The 17,186-nt window shown below is 39.4% G+C and overlaps 1 protein-coding gene across 10 annotated transcripts in view; it reads right to left on the reverse strand.

Moving 5' to 3' along the window:
• The window catches only part of Rbp6 (RNA-binding protein 6), a 459,964-nt gene that overhangs the window by 197,051 nt on the left and 245,727 nt on the right, over positions 1-17,186 (reverse strand). For all 10 annotated transcript variants that reach the window (XR_006260571.1, XR_006260574.1, XR_006260572.1 and 7 more), the window contains 2 exons: positions 15,259-15,343; positions 57-98 (listed from right to left, as the gene is read on the reverse strand). Coding sequence is in view for 4 of the 10 variants with exons in the window: in XM_043416127.1 (XP_043272062.1) it covers positions 57-98; positions 15,259-15,343 (127 nt within the window). In the remaining 6 variants the exon portion in view is untranslated. The remainder of the gene's footprint in view (positions 1-56; positions 99-15,258; positions 15,344-17,186) is intronic.

Genomic DNA, 17,186 nt, shown 5'->3' on the forward strand with positions numbered 1-17,186 from the left:
CGCAATGTTATTCAGTTTACGATTATTTTTTAGTTAGAGCATATTTTAAACCTTACCTTGGGATGTGTCCTTCTTGGAAATGCTACCTTAGGGTCGATCTGTAATTGAAGAAAAAAAAACACATTATTTACAATAACAAAAATGTGTATCTATTTTCAAATTTGAACATATATAAATGACCGCGGTTATAAGTTAAATCCTCGTTTTTTAGCTCATACCACTTGTATCTCTTCAAGAAGGATGCCGAGCCCTTCGCAAAATACCATATTTCGCATGAAGTGTTCGAATTTCGTTCTGACTATTCCTCAAAACACATCGGTGCACAAAAGGGAACATCACACTCGGCTACAAGTTTATAACGATACAGGGATGGTGAAGGCGATGAATAGGACGAGTTTGTACAAGCCAACGCGCCCTCTGGATACAACGTGCAGTTACGAAGGACGGAAACTATGGAATTCTCGGCACAACTTTGGCGTAAATTTTCGCACAAGGCCGCGTTCTCTTGACTCCTCGAATGATCTCTTTCCCGAGTAACTCTCGTCTTACTTCTTCTCCCTCCTTCTCTCATTCCTTTAACCCTACCCTCGCGTCTTTAGTATGGGACATTTAATGTCGAATGAGTCGTTCTCAACATCCATATTCTCATCCGTGGTTTGTGAATGATACACTGGTTTTATAATTACATGCTTCCAATTACTTTTTCGCTTATGGAGGTTACACATAAAAATATGACGGCTGAAAGTCAAAAATCTTCTGAAGATCACTAAAAAAAGTTATAAAATCGCAAAACTGAGGACGATAGAATGTACGATTTTTTATAAAATTGGCTTATAGAAAATTGTCAGGTGCAAAATAAAATCACAGAAACATAAATATAAAAGTAAAATGGAGCTTGAACCGTCCGCTTCAAAAGCCTGTTTGATCAATTGATTTACGATTTTTTCTCATTGAAATATTCGGTTTTCTGTCTCACATAGAATGAATAATATTTTTGGCAAATATGTATAGGTTTTGCGTCAACGTCGACGGACAATATCTTCAATGCTCACCTCGTACAGTTACTCCGCACTTCTCATTCTATAAATGTTCCTATTGTCTAGGCATTTCCTAACGATCTTCCCATATAATCGATTTTACGATCTGCTGCTTGATATCATACCCCGAAATGTTTCCTCTTTCACCTGGGGGTTGAAATTCGCAGAGCGACCGTTTACTAACAACGTTCCAGCAGGTTTAGTGTTAAATTTTCCCTTTATCTGTCTCATTATATACCTCTATCTTGATTATTCTGGTGAATTTTCAACCCCTAAAGCAATAGCATTGCCATCAACCTACAGCCCATATGAGAGGAGTCTATTACTAGACCACTGAATTCTCCGACCAGTTACGGAATAAATTAAAGCTGGGGCTATGAGTTCTTCTTGTACAGTTTATTACTAATCATCTCTGGAGCATTCCACGTCGAATTGGTAATTTTTGGATCCTTGAATTGTATTTTTTACTTTGCTCCTTTTTTTTTGCCTTTCAATCTGCATAGGTCAATCTGGTCCTGAGATCGATTTAAAAGCTTTTCAATTGGACATACAGTAGTATTTTTATTTATGTTGAAGGCTTTCGCTTGTTACAAAGGAGATCGTGTTATAAATGAAATAGATAACATAAATATTTAGTGTGAGTATATTACTTAAGTAGAGTTAGCTTTTTAAGATTATAATTATTAACTATTGACATGTGCTTCAAAGTTGTAGGTTTAATATGCTCTTTACATACCCACAATCTGTACATATATAAGTTTTTGATATTGTTTTTTTTGTTTTGTTTTGGATCAGCATGTTTATCTTCATTTGGTAAATATAAACTGATTGTTACATTTAATCACATTTCCAGGGTGAATGCCAATTGGACATATAATGTTTAGTAATATTTATGAAATCCATTTTGATGAAATATCTACGAGTCTCGTAGACTTCAAGCGTATCAAGAATATGAATATTTTTATATTTTTATTTATGCGTTTTCTAAGCTCAACTGGTTTTTCGGAAGCATCGTCCACCAGTGTAAGTGGCACATTTATTCAGTTACGGAAGATAACAAAAGATGGTTTGGAAAAAGGCAGTGGTGATGATACTAATATTCGCTGTGTGCGAAAAATCACCAAAGTCGGAGAATAAGACCGACAGTGCTTGGGGTGGTGATTCAATGCGACATCTGCATGCCAGTTTGACGCCGCATTAAGGGTCCCGGTTAGTCGATATCTCGCCCCTGCGAGGGCGAAAGAGATTGTGGCGAATTCGGGCGATTATATAGAGAGAAAAGCAATGTCAGCCGATTTCCGCCGTTACCCTGGGCGAGCTTCGATTGCTGGGTTTTTCTTATCGAACATAATTAGTGTTAAATTTACCGACTTTCCATATGTAAGCAGGCAATGACTGACGTAACAAGAGCTTTTCATAACTACCACCATCAAATATACGATGGACAACAAAACTTATTTAGCAATAAGTTGCTGCCATGGTAAAAAAAAATGGTGACTGAAAATCAATAGCGAAAGTCATTTCTTCAAATAGATTTCTATAGAAGATACAATTTTTTTTTTATTTGGAAGAGTATGAGAATCGAACTGCAATGAAATAATCATCGAGGGTCGCAGAATGCGAACGCGCCGTGACATTATTGATAAGGAAAATGAAAACAAAAGAGAGGAGTGGAGCACGGTTCAAGGGCAATTCACAGGATTGAAGAAGGATGAAGGAATGGGAGAGGATGAAATAGTAAAAGCTATCCTCACAAGCATAACCAGTTATGGGATATCTCGAGAAATGATCGGCTGCCTCGACGAGAAGGAAAAGGAAATAGGGAGAAAGAGAACATGAGAAAAAGAGAGCCAAAGGCGACGATAGAAATTCAATCTGGTTGGCACGCCTGGAAATTGGAAGAACTAACCCCTTCCTGAAAAGTTAACGTCGTCCTCGACGTCGTCGTCTCTCCTTCGATGATGATCCGTGCAAGAGGAAAAAAGAACGGGAGTAAAGTTTGCCTCGTTCTTCGGTGCTTCATATACAAGCTTCGTAGTTTTTTTTCCTTCTCTAAATCTTTTGCGTATACCAGAAGCCTCGAGGAGGTAATTCACAAAGCGATTTCTCGAGCCACATTCCACGATCGAATCCTGTAACATCCCCGTTCCAAGGATGCACCACTGAAAAGGGAAGGGGAGTATTTTTTTCATCTCCCATCCACTCCGATAAACTACCCTCTTATCAGGTTGACTCTTGCGGATATGCGGTGAAATTTATCAAGCGTTCTTTTTTAGTTGGGAAACGAGTCACTACCTACTCGTCTTGCACACGTTAATTCAATCTTCGCAATGTCGTTTCCTCGATCTTCCGCGACAGGCAGAGATTCTTTCTATTTTTATTATTTTTCAATTTTTCATTTTCACGAGAGAAATAGCTCGCAGGTGAGATGAAAAAAAACGCATATACCTTTTGCGAATTGAGGCGTCAGTATTTTTTGTAAAAAAAAGTTAGAAAGGCAAAAAATACTTTGGGACATTTTGAGAACACGTGGAATGCATATGTATAGTCGTGGATTAACAGGAAAAAAATTACAACATTTTATCTCCTAAATCCAACGAGAAATCCCGGTTCTCGTTTGCTCGCCTCAAATAGCGTTAATTCGTTGAGCAAATTAAAGACAAATATACGCGAACTGGAGGTTTTCCCTTCTGCTCTTTGCCCGTTGAAACGTCCCGCCTCAAATTCCCGACGTCAATTTTCCGAATTGATCATTTCCGGCTCATCCACCTATTTCGTTCACAGTTAATTTCCTTTTTTCGCTAGCCACACGCATGAGCATGACGAACTCACAGCAAAATCGATTCTGTTTTCTCGTGGCCTCTGGCGAGACATGACGAAAAAACTTTTATGCATTGCAGAATTGGTGCAAATCTAATATCTCATATAGCGGAATCAACGACGGGTACAGGGATGTCATTTTTTCATGTTTTTTTTTGTTATAACGGAAACTAGAATAGTCTAAAGAACAAAGGACTCGAGAGATTTGAAAATAAACGGGTTTGTTTCAATTTCATTTCGCTTCAGAATTTTTCCACTTCAAATACTTCAGATTTTTCACTCTTACTTTTGGCTATTCGTTGAATGATTTATTCTGGTTTCCTATTTATTTCTGCATATAGAAAATACAATAGAGTCAACAGACAAGTGGAAGGGCGGGGAGGGGATTTGAATGAAGCTGCCGGAAGGGAAAACGTTGAGAACGAACATTCACGACTACTGGGCCCGAGCGTCAGAAAAATTTATTACATTTATTGTCGTATATATACGAGAAAGGGAAAAAAAGAGAAAGAGAGAAAGGAGATGGAAGATTCGAAAGAGGGTAGAAATCGCGGCCGGTCAGTTATTACGCGAGACTGAGCGATTGCTTTTAATATTCGCGCCAGCTGCGTTCTCCTTCTGTCTCTCTCTATCTCTTTTAACACACTCGTACGGAGCTCTATAAGCATTTGTTCTCATTCTCTCAAAAAGCTTTTCTCCCCTGCACAAGATGTATAGTCCGATAAAAATAGACTTTGCCAGAATACGCTTCGATACCCTTTGCCCATTATTTTTCTACGAGAAAACGAAAGAGAAAGGAATGAGAGAAAAGAAGAGTAGAGCAAATAGGAGGAAAGGAATGGAGGATGAAAAATAAAAAAAAATACGTAAAGAGAACGAGGTAATCGTTATTGCTTGCCAGCAGCCACGGCATACGAAAGTATCGCCCTGTTTTTTTTTACCACGAATACAAATATATGGGCATCTCCTTTCTCCCTCGATACGCGACAAGGAAAAAAGTGAGTGAAAGGTGGGAAGGAAAAAACTGAAATAAAATCCTATGAGAAATTTGATAAATGTCAGTCAACGACATAGAGCTTGATCAAATTTGAAATCACTCGTTTATATCCTTGTAGAAGAAAAAATCTCGGCCAAGTTGGATCGACTGGCTAGAATTTTATCTTAATAATGTTACCTGTCGAAAATCTCGTCGATAACGTCACCGCCATTTGGTACCGGGCAGCCAATATATGTCCATCCTTCGTGAACTGAATGTACACCTCTTTTAGTTTTCTCCCTTCATTTCTCGCTAGCGATTCTTAGCTGTAAGCTTTTTTCTCGCAGTTTCCGACTCCTTTTTCTATTCCAGCGGCTTACTTGACGTTTCAACAGCTGGCATCTGCTGACACGATAAACTTTTTCCCATGTGGAGAAAGAAAAGGAGAGAAGAAAGCGAAAGAGAGGTGAAGAGACGGAAAGACCAGGAGGCTGAGGGGACAAGGGATAACGAAAAAGGAATCATCAAAGTAGTTAAAACGACACGTATAGTGAAGCCTGTGAGTAAACTACAATAAAAAGGCTTTATTTCTAATCTAACTCACTGATGAAGTAAACGAGAAAACACGATAATTTTTACGATATTGGAAACTTTTTTCATTCATTTTTGAATATTTGAAAATCTGATTATTTATTGAAAGTATAACCAGTAATTATTTATCAACATTCCTTAAAAAATAGTTAGGAAGAAAATCAAAACAACAAACACGCTACGATGAGCGGAGTCGTGTTCTTTGTCTCATATCTTGTTGTAAAAATTCAAGTCGCGTTATCAACTTGTACTTTCGTATTGCGAAAAAGTGTGAGCCGCTCTATCAATAGACCTACCAGGCTTCCGTATTGGAGCCATAGCGGAGTGAGAGAAAAATAGCAATAATCTTAAATTTTGTCCGCCACCGTTCTGATTGTGCCGTTTGAGCCTTATATGATGAATTTACATAATACCGAGGCCTTTCCTGAGTAAACGAAGACGCCTTGTTAAATCAGGACCAGGGCACACAGTGTTGAAGAAACCCGTAGAAGGGAATCGATTTTTGCTCGAGCGAAAAGAACAAAGAAAACTCGGGCTATAAAAAACGGTACACAGCGGACCGGAAAGTTGTTCTTTTCAGTTCTCATATTGACTCGCTCTCTGACTCTAGCAAGCCATAAAATCTGTTTTCCTAGTTGTTTTATTTTTATTTTTTATTTTTTTCGATGCCTCGAGTATTGGAATGGTTCGATGACGTTGATGCTTGGAGCACCGGAGCGATCTGGCGATGCTTCCATCTCATAACCTGTCCTCAATGAATTCTATTTCTCGCAACTGCTTCGGGGCACCCGAACGATTCAATGACGTTTCAATCCTATCGTCCAGCATCTGCATTCTTTCCTGTTGCGTTTAGAAGTATCAGCGCTGTTCGGCGCCGCTCAAAGCCGATATCCCGAACCTCGCTCACCGTTTATTTGATTTTATTTTTTCATCCTTAGACCAGAAGCCTTTTTACATTTATTCTTTAAGTTGAACTTCCATTTTAAATTCGTAGTAGTAAAGTAAGCATCGCATCGCCAAAAGCAATGGGAGGCAGTTTTACAAAAGAAAAAATAGAAAAACCCGAAAGAACTCGGTATTGGGGGAACAATGAAGTGGCGTGGAATGTCTTATGTAGAATAGGATCATGTTTTGGTAATTCGATCCAGCAACCCATGTGACTCTGACTGAAAATTCACCCGGAAAATCCAGGGACTTGCGTCAAAGTGTCGGAGACCACTCGGCTCCCTAAAACAATGTGAAGTCGCAGACCTGAACTATGACGAGGGCGAGGGAAAAGTAGAGAGAGAAAAGCGTGCATAGTGTATCCAATAAACTCACCGCTGTTTTACTTCTAAGGCACTTCCCACCATTGCGCCGCACCTACATTCTCAACGCTGTACTAATTCTACACGTACACTATTGGACAGTCCGATCCCTTTTCTCAATAAGAAGCGAATCGGTTGGATAATTAAAAGCAAACTCACTCAAATAGATCCAAACTCTGAGAATTCTGTACCATCTTTACTTCGTCTGAATGATTATTTAATTTCAATGTACGAATATGATTGTATGAGACTGAAAAAGGATGTTCAAATCTATTCAATTTTCACGCAAATATAAATTTAACGAGGCTAAAGCGACAAGAGAGACAAGAGAGATAAATTTAAATGGAAATTTTTTATTTAATATGTATTCAAAATGATCGAGATACGAAAAGTAGTTCTTCCCCTTATAGTTCATTGCATTGGAAAAAAACTTTTCGATTTCTCAAATTATCATAGTGCAAAACAAAATTTTCACGTGACTTGAATGAGACCACTTATTGGTGTGTTATTCAGCTTTTTGTGCGTGTGTTATTCAATTTTTTAAAAGTAAATCTCCATCAAAATAAAATTCCTGGGGATGATTTGTAAACAAGATGAAGATTTTTTCTTTGCTGAATCCAAACCATTGGACGAAGCATATATGAAAAAGAAAGGAAGAACAGGAATCAAAATAGGAAAAATGAATGGTACATTCGCTAGCTTAAAATAACTGGTGTATTCACGTCACAAACGCTGCCAATCAGAGTGACAATGGCTCGTAAATTTGAGCTAATCAACCAAGAGCTTGAAAAGGAGAAAATGGAAGGAGGGGACGTGACCGTGAAAAGACCAAGGAAAATCGAAGCTATCGCTTATGAATAATTTAAACAACCTTTTTAAACTCCCGTCCCTCACGCTACCAACTGCAGCATTTAAGGACCTACGCACATGTGTATGAGGTTCATTCTTTGTGAAAATGTCCTATGAAGAACTTGAAAAAAAAAAAACAAAAATATTTGGTCAATTTTTATCTCTGCCTCTCGTCTCTGACGGGTTATGAACTTGCTAGTATCCGAGGAAATGTATTTGGAAATGTAGCCGTGACTGTGGTAATAGTTTGATATTATGAATTACTGCAAAACAATTTGAAAAATTGATCTAGTAAAAAGTAGTTAACTCGAAAAATACAGACCTGTTCCGGGTACGAAGAGGAAAAAAAATCAGACAAGTTAAGAGTTGTTGGGTCAGAGTTTCAGGATATAACGCGCGAGCCCTGCTGTACGAACTGGATTTCGATTATTTAAGCTATGATAATGAGAGTTTCTATTCGGTTCGAGTGCTCGTGGCGGAAAGTAAGGGATTTAGAGCTGGAAAAGTGTATCTTTTATCCACGCCGACGAAATATACGACAGGAACGACGCATTGAGTTTTCCTTTTAGCGTTCAGGATCCGTGTTTCTCAAGAGGGAAACTTTTTCGTAATCTCGGCTACTTAGGAAGTACCATCCAGACTAGCTTTCTCCCTCTTGCTTTCGCTCTGTTTCATTCGCTACTCTCATATACCACGAAGAAGAGGGAGTTGAGGAGAAGAAGGAGAGGGAGGAGGGATGAAAAAGTCTTTCATACAAGCCGAAAGCTCCGTGAGTTCTCGGTTGTGGATCGTCGAGCATCTACGTGTGTCAAGTTTTTCTGTGCTTGCAACTTTGTTAGGAAATCACTCACATCGGGATAAGAAATGTGTCGATGGAAAACCACGCAACCCCCTTTTCGACTAGTGGGACAAACAAAACGAGGTGGCAAAACCTTCGTCTCTTTCCTTCGCGGTCTTGTCCCGGGACCTCGAATATAAATTCCTTTTCGATGCTCCGAATAAGCTACGTCTCTGTTCTCTTCTGTGCTACTATCCCTTACCCTTCATCCCTATTCTCCAGTGTGTATCTCGTTTATACGAGTTTCTCGCACCCCCTCGAGTTCTCTCGACTTCCGGAGCCTTGTACCTGGGGAAAAAGATTTGAATAAATCATATCTTTGTCCCTCCTTCCTTCTTCGTGACTAACTTTTGCCACCCCCCGGCCCTGCCGCTCTTCGCGCCCGACAACGCACACACACGCGCGCGCGCGCGCGTGCGCACGTCCGGAGTTGCACCAAGAGATACGATGGAAGCTCTCCGTTTTTATTTTCATCTACTTTATATTCCATTATACACTCGTATCTATTCGTGTACTTTAGGAAAAAATAAGACCACGAGTGATAGGGATTGAACGAGGAACAAAAAACCTCGCAAACATTCTCAAACAACACGAAGGTATCTTGTAAACTTTCCAACACTTTGTACGACATCAAGATTGTCTGTGAATCGCCAATGTATGCGGATGTGAAACCGGAAATACAATTTTGGCGACCAAAAATTCCACATTATTCCTGATAATCGATTCGAATATTCAAATCCGTTGAAATAAAATCGAGTGAAATGCAAATGAGTAACGTGACGTAGTATATTTGTCTACGAGATATTAAGTGATTTTTACATTGGCTTGTGATTCAAAAAAGCAACTCAACTTCTTTACTCTTTTGATGATATCAAAGAAACGATAAAGATTTATTCTATTTGTTGAGATTGATAAATTTTTAACATAATGATAGCGGTTAAAATACTTTCGTAGTAAAATCGTCAAGCGAAATGTGACAATTGCCATTTTCTATTTATATGCGTATGCTATATCTATATCTTAAACCAGCTGGCTCATGGTGTTGTCAAACCTTCCACCGTTTATGTCGTTATTACTCGTTAACCTCAAATAAGTGTTTTTCTTTTTCCATTCCCAAGTCATTTTCACCGGTAACAAGGCTTTCTCAAGACATCATTGATATCTAGAAACATTATATTTCCTTATTCTCGTTTTTAGCTCTTTAAAACTGGGAGGATACTATTTCACTAAATCCAAATCGTCGTACAGAAAGTGTGCCTGCCATAAGAACCTGTGTATAAGGCTTCCAAAAATGTGATTTTCGTTTATTGCTTTCTCGACAACTAGACGGTAGATTCTATAATAATTCCGGGAATAGATGCACGCTCTATATTTTTAGCATATTTAAAAATGTCAACTCTTAAAGTTGGAATTTTCGATTTCCATTAGACTCGCGTGATCTTCCTTAACGGCGCACCTATAAGAATCGACTGTCACAAGTTCGCTATATTATCGTATAACGATATAAGTTTTCTTCGGACACTTGACCGTGGTAAAGAATGTCCATGTCGCAACGAATATTCTCTAGAATGACGGTAAATGAAAAAAGGCACGAGTGATCTACGCCCAAAAGGCGGAGACACGATTGACCCAACGTCTGGGTTTTAGCGTTGAAACTTTCCATCGTGCTTTTGGGAGTGGGAAATCACTTCCATGTCGAAGCTGAAGTGATGGTTTTCTCAAGCGGAACCTTCTGGAAGAGATGAATCCGTTTCGAATTTACTCGGCTATTCGTACTGCGAACACGTAAACCAACATATGCGCACTCCGACTCGATACACACGCCGACGTACACATGCGTCGGTGCAGACGTCAAGAGCTTTCATACATGAGCGAAACGATAAAGAGAACAAGGGAGGGAGTGCAACGAGGGGTTGGAGGGGATGGGAAGCGAATGTAAAAGTCTTCCGTCTCAGGGCATACACTAGACTGGGATACACGTACCACGTGCATGAAAACGTCGAGTTTTATGCGTATTTAATCTAGAAATGGATCGTCCGAGAAAGCCTATGGAACCCCCATTGTGTATAGAAAATGAACTAGCGTAAGGGTTACATATAGGCGAGTTAGAAACTCAGGAGTCGTACGAGGTGAAAAAAGCACCGGGATTTATTCTTTTCTGCTTCCGTCCTCTTTTCACCCCATCCCCCCTTCCTTTATTTTGTTCTCTTTCGCTCTTACTCTTCCACGGTATCCCACTAGTAGCAATGCAAATCGGCTGATGGCCACTCTTCTACGAGCCGTTTTCCTTCTGTACAAACGGTACAGGGTTTGTATTCGTGTTCGTCATCGTAAGTGGATACAAACACAAACTAACGAGTGAGAAGACAACCAAGTTGTCCGAAATTTTTCAAATACGCATGAATACGCGGCGAAGATACTCGTATGTCAAATCCTCGATTGGATGAACGAGGGCCTTGGAAGAAAGTGAAAAGATTCTAATATATGGTTGTATACGCTTGCCAAAAAAAGAGACATGAAGAAATTGAGGGGCTAGCTATATAGTGGACTCGATAGAGGAATCGAAAATATAGCTTTATTATTTTGGGTGTTATAAAATTGCCTATAACAACACCAATACTAATTAACGGTTTCATGAAGTAATGAATAATTTCACATAGTATAAAGTACATTCAAAACCAATCACCATGTTCAATCATGGTATTTTATAGCAATCGAAAAATCATGGCAAAAGTACCAATCATGGTACTTTTACAAAAGGGACATGCTTCAATGAACATTCGGAGTGCGAGCTAGTGCACTGAATGAATTTTCATGTGCCAAACAAGCACTCGGGAAAAAAATGTCTGGCTTTTTGGTAGTGATATTTTGATCACCTTTTCCTTTGTTCACCCCCGCCCAGCGAGTATGAAGTATAGTACGTAGTGAGAATGAACAACTAAGAGTTTCATTTGCGTTGAGTACCCATATTCGTGGTCTATGCTCCCACACTTTAGAGCGAGAGAGAGAGAGAGAGAGAGAGAGAGAGAGAGCACAAGGCATCGCAAGCCACGAATAGTTTTTCAGGCTGGGAAACAGGACGTTGGATTGAAGATGGGATGGTTGAAACGTGGTGGTTCTCAGTGCTATTAGAGGATCTAGCTGTGGCCAACGTCATGCGTAATTCAGCAAGAGGATTTCGAGAGAGCAGGGTTTATAAAAAGACGCGCATAACACTCTGCCTTGTGGCCGGAAGAAGAGAATGAGAAAGAAAGAAGTATCTGCAAATCCACCCCTCAACAAAGTGAGCTCAAACCTCATATGAAAAAACCGTTTCTCTTCGTTATATATGTATTTGTCTATATGCGTAAATATATAACTAGCTAAATAAGCTTTGAAGCTTTTGCGCATACGCATGTATTTATATACACGGGTCATTCTGCACTCTTCCATAATCTCGACTATTTTTAATTCCTTTGAAATTTACTCGTAAAATGATACCCCGCGAAAAAGATACACCGAATTTTCGGTATACTTGTTACACGCACCTTCCTTGCGATTTCTCGGAATTTTCAAACGTCCATGGATCTTAAACTTATCTACGTATCAACAATCACCAGTAAATATCGACTATTATATTTATTATTTTCAACTTGATTGTTAGTTTTATGCAATAAAAATATGTTGAACCTCTGACCCAGCTTTTTTTTTTTTATTGAAACGAATTGAAACGATTGAAATATTGCAGAATCGAAACATCATTTTTTTCAAACTAGAGTTCTAACGCTCAGGATGAAGCTAAAAAAATAATGGTCGCGAGGGCGTTATAGAATGGTCAGTAAAAGTCGTTGTGTGTATCGTTCGTAGAGTATAAAAAAATCGTTCATTCGGCGGGATAAGCTCAGCTTCTGTGAAGGTATATATAGGCAAGTCATATGAATTCTGGCTATAGCCAAACCATATAGTGCTGCTAATTAAATGGGTAAAATGTAGCGGTACGGGAAATAAAGCTGAGCGCGGTAACAGCGCGACAGCCTGTGTGCTATATCGACGTCAATATATATCCTTTGCATACAGGAACACGAGAGAAAAGGGGGTTTATATATATGCATATATATAGGGCTTCTACTGACCACTTATACATGTATACATCGTATGGTAATTATTTATATTTCCTACCAGCCTGGGTGCTATTCACGCGGGCTGTGCGAGGGAGATCGCGGTTTTGTTCCACTCCGTCGAATCGTCGTTAATTTCTGTCACTTTCGAAATAAAAAGTCCGTTTACCGGTGAATGATCACCCAAAACTGCCGAGAAGTGAATTTCCGTTCGGTCATTACTATTTTTATTTAATAAATAGCCCGTGTGACATATTTTCCGATAGTTTTGCATGGCATTATAGCTAATAATGGTTTTAAATTGCACTGTAAAACCCTTCTTAATTTCAATCTCAAATAAAGTTTCGTATGTATATTTCTGGCACGTCTCTGACACGAATAGATGTTTCAACAAATCAACTGACGTTAATTGAAAGAAATGAGCAAAAGTGATATTGTTTGTTGCCCGAGGAAATGGATTTCGTGCAAACAGAATCGGAATAAAAACGGAAACAGATTTCCGCTCAAGAAAGAGCTTTATTTCGTGTCAAGATCAACCTTCGGTGCGCGAAGGGTGAGATTCAAAGATTTTTTGACTCCATAGCAGTTAGAAGAGAAACCTTAATACCAGCCTAGTGAGAAAGGAAGGTGACGTAAGACGAGATGAGTGCGGGACAGCGAAAATAGAAGGAAAGTAAAAGGTTGCTCCACGGCTACGCTCTTTGCTTTCTTTTCCCAGTTCCAAGTCTCCTCTACCCTCGCAAAGTTTTCAAGTAATAGGACGGGGAAAAAGAACAGAGATGAAGAGTCCCCTGTTGATTTTATGCGCCATTAAGAAGATCGTGTTACCCTCCCCGGAAGTCGGAAATCACGAAGGAAGAGGCATTAGGCCGAGCTAAGAGCTTGGCGTACACCGCGAGGTCTTTTCGCCCGTTCCGCCTTTTACTTTACGTTCTGGCTAGGCGAAAAAAGGGAGAAAAAATTCCCAGCAAGTAGATGTGATAAAGTCGTGATTATGATGAGTTCAACATTTTCATCGAGATTTTACAACCCTTCACCGATATAAAATTCACCATAATGCTAAGTGGAAAAGTTAACTGGCTACAAAAATATTACGGTTTATTAAAAGAAAAAAAAAAACGAGAGTTCTAATTAGAAAATTGCGATGTTTCCTCACGAGAAAAATGAATTTACCAGCTCTTAGTATACTGAAATCAGTTATAAAGTTAGTTTTCGTTTTAAGATTCTTACGCAACAGCGAAACATACTTTCCAGATGCGAGCGAATTGGATGTAGGGAAGCGCGACAAAACGGTTAAAAAAATATTAGGACTCAAGTAAAAAAAAAAAAAAGCATAGAGGGAAAGGAAAAAAATTGTAAGACAGACACGCGAACGTAGCGACGTGGAAGGCTTGGAAGAGTAAAAATGGGGTTGAAAAGGTGGCAGAAGATGTATAAGGTATTTTAAATTTAAAAGCATTTGACAATAGATGCTTCTTCAACTGTTACCTTGTATGAGCGAGGGAGAGGCAAAGAGAGGGAATAAAAGGAGAATGGAAGATGAACAAATATCTAAACAATGCTGGGACGAGTTCGTGGAAAGAAGAGCAAATGTCATGAGGGTGCGGACTCGCAGAGGACTTCAGTGATTTCAGTGGCTTCATCCGTTTCCCTCCGTTCACTATTTTTACGTTGCTGGGCTCACCCTTGGCAATAAAAATCAGGGAGAGTGAAATCCTTTATTGGAACCAATTACTCGCGAGTTATTTACTTTGCTGAAATAGTTTGAGCTGAACGAAACTCGAATCTTGCTGAAAAAATATTTCCGTGTTACAATCATGGAATGCGTGGAATGAGATGAATAAAAAATAAGGCGAAACAAGTTATCCGCAGGAGCAAGAAAGAGAATATGATCTTGTGGATCGTCAGTTTTTGCAATTGCCGGAAATTATAGAGAGGGCAGATGGACAGAGGACGATGTGTTCAAGATGCTTGGAGTAGGTGCTGAGACGCCGTGAGGGCCTCGGTTGAACGTGCACAATGCACCAGGAAGACTGCCGAGAAAAAAAAGATGAGAGGGGGGAGGAAAAATGAAAAAAGCTGATTTCATGCGTCGGCACGCACACAACCCCTCACTCTCGCTTGAGAGTAGAATCCCTTAATTCTCGAGAAGCATAATGAAAAATCTCTGGTAAGAAAAGTGGAAACTGAGGTAGAAAAACTTGAGAGCACCCGGGGAGAAAAGGGGAACGAGAGAGAAAGAGAAAGGGACTCTAAAGGAGTGCCCAAAGAGTGCGCAACTTCAATACTTCCAACTGATCTTTTCCTTAACCTACCCAACCATCACACGATTCCATAGGTTGGATGAAATATCACTTCCGCTCGACGAGTGGATCTTCAATCCTCTCCTATCTTTTTTTTCATTCACTAGTTTCATCGCTGTGTAAGTATCGCATACAAATGTGACGAAATTTTCACGTATGGATCTCTTGTAAGATTAATGCAACGAACGTTACATTTTGTATCATACTGGTTGCTGATATCACGATATTCTAAAATTGTCATCGCGCTGATCCGTGACAGCATTATATGCTTCATTGTACATGTAAATATGCTGAATGTCGATAATATTCCGTATTATCTCGATGACATGTGAATTCTTCCTTTGTTATCAAGAAAAAAATTGAAATTTAAAAAACCCAGAGAATGATTCCTCTGAAATGAGTGATAAATAGAGAAATACGAATGACATTATTTTACTTACTTTTTTCCCGTCCAATTCGTGGTTCCCTTGAGAGAGTACTTTGTCAACACTGGCGGGATCCGCAAAAGTGATAAAACCAAATCCCCTGTAACAAAGAAAATTCAATTTTTATACATGTCTTATATGAAATAAATTTCATTGACACTTAAACTACGATTGAAATAAATAATGAGAGGGCTTCTATCATCAAGATAAGTTTTGTAAGAGTGAGGTAACATTGAAAATGATGAGTAGTGCTTTGAAAATCGAATCGGATTCATTTATGATTTGTACCTTCCGGGAGCTTTTTGTCTGAAATATGTAGTTTGGTTTACCGTTCGAAGGAGATTTGTGAAACGAAATATAAATGAGGAAGGATATGCGAAGCCACTTGATATCTGGCTCTCTGACAGTGAGCAAAATCGTTTGCTTTTCTATTCCGACCTGTTGACCCAGCTCCCGACCAGTTTTGTGCACTCTTGCCTCGGCAAGAATATATACCAATAAAGGATGTTTAAAGAAAAAAGAGTACAGCGGGTGATCCAAAAGAGTATGTCGAGAGGGAGAAAAGTATAGGGGTGAGAAACATAGGAAAAAGCAAACAAAAGCGAAAGGGTAAAAAGTACACTGTGCATTGGTCTTATAGAGTGTTCGGAGAGAAAAAGTACGATGTCAAACATGAAGCAGCCTCTTCAGCAGAAAAGTTCACACTGCAAAAGTAACTCTCATTACAGATCATAATCTTTCGAAATCGCACTAATAATGACTTGGAAGTTCACTCGAGTATTGAAGATTCGTCTGACTGAGTGTGAAATAGGCCAGCGTCGCTAGCCTATTTCAATTATTTCCACTACATAGATGGAGTTTTGTCTGTATTCTTAGCCGCTTGATTGAGGAGCAAACAAATATCGGTTCGCTAGCAGACCATAAATTTGGAGAGCTTACGGCTCGTATAAAGTTATACATTGGAAGATAGTTTGCCTAGTGGATACAGGCTAGAAAATACAAATTCTGAGCAAGTGTGCCCTGTGAAGAAAGCGAGAAGGTTGAAGGAGTGCAGAGGGAGAGAAAAATGTGTAGGATCAGGTATGAAAGGGGACTGGAAGCGACCTGCAGGGAACAGGCGAATAACAAAAACAACGTGTATTCGTGGAGTTCCATACAGTGAGTTTAACCAAAGAACGAAAAAGGGAAGAGAAGGGAGAGAGAGAGAGAGAGAGGAGAATAAAGTAAGAAAAGAGGAAGCTGGACACGTGCAAAGCGGTTTGCATTTTTCATGCTTCCGAGGCCCGACCTCGGCAGTTATTGAAAATATTTACATGTTATTTATGGGTCACACATGCTCCGAGAGGGAAAACCTCCACCGGTAGCAACGAAATGGTGCTTCAATATCGGTGCCCTACCTCTAATTTATTTTTCTTCGAAAACAAACGTTCTCTATTCGTAGAGCAGAGGCTATATACTTTTCTACGATTCTGCGCACGGATATTAGCCATTAAAAGTCAGTACAATCCTCCTCCTCCTCCTATCACCTTCGCTCAACTCCGTTCCTTCTGTCTTCTCTAAACAGCGAGGCGACGACTTCCTTTCTAAAAGGTATAAAACAATTTAACGACCCACCGTTCATCCGTAGATTTCTTTCGGATTTTTTATGTTATCGTCTTTCCTACCCCAAGCTTTCGAGGATTCGTGACCTCGTTTCCTTATCTTTCGCGCTTTTAATTTTCCCTACTCACGTTTACACTTATTACAATTTTCGTATAATTCACAATCAGCAGGTAGCAAAATAAATTGACTAGGTACGATCATTTTTTACAAACTTAAACTTCGACTCATTTTTTCATTTATTTTGCTCGTACAAACATCCAGGTTTGTGCATGAAATACCTCTCATCAAATGTTCAGCTTATCAAGAAATGCTTGTGAGTTTTCGTGTGGGTGCGTTTATAT

The sequence above is a fragment of the Venturia canescens genome, chromosome 4 (assembly GCF_019457755.1).
Source record: "Venturia canescens isolate UGA chromosome 4, ASM1945775v1, whole genome shotgun sequence".
Lineage (NCBI taxonomy): Eukaryota > Metazoa > Arthropoda > Insecta > Hymenoptera > Ichneumonidae > Venturia > Venturia canescens.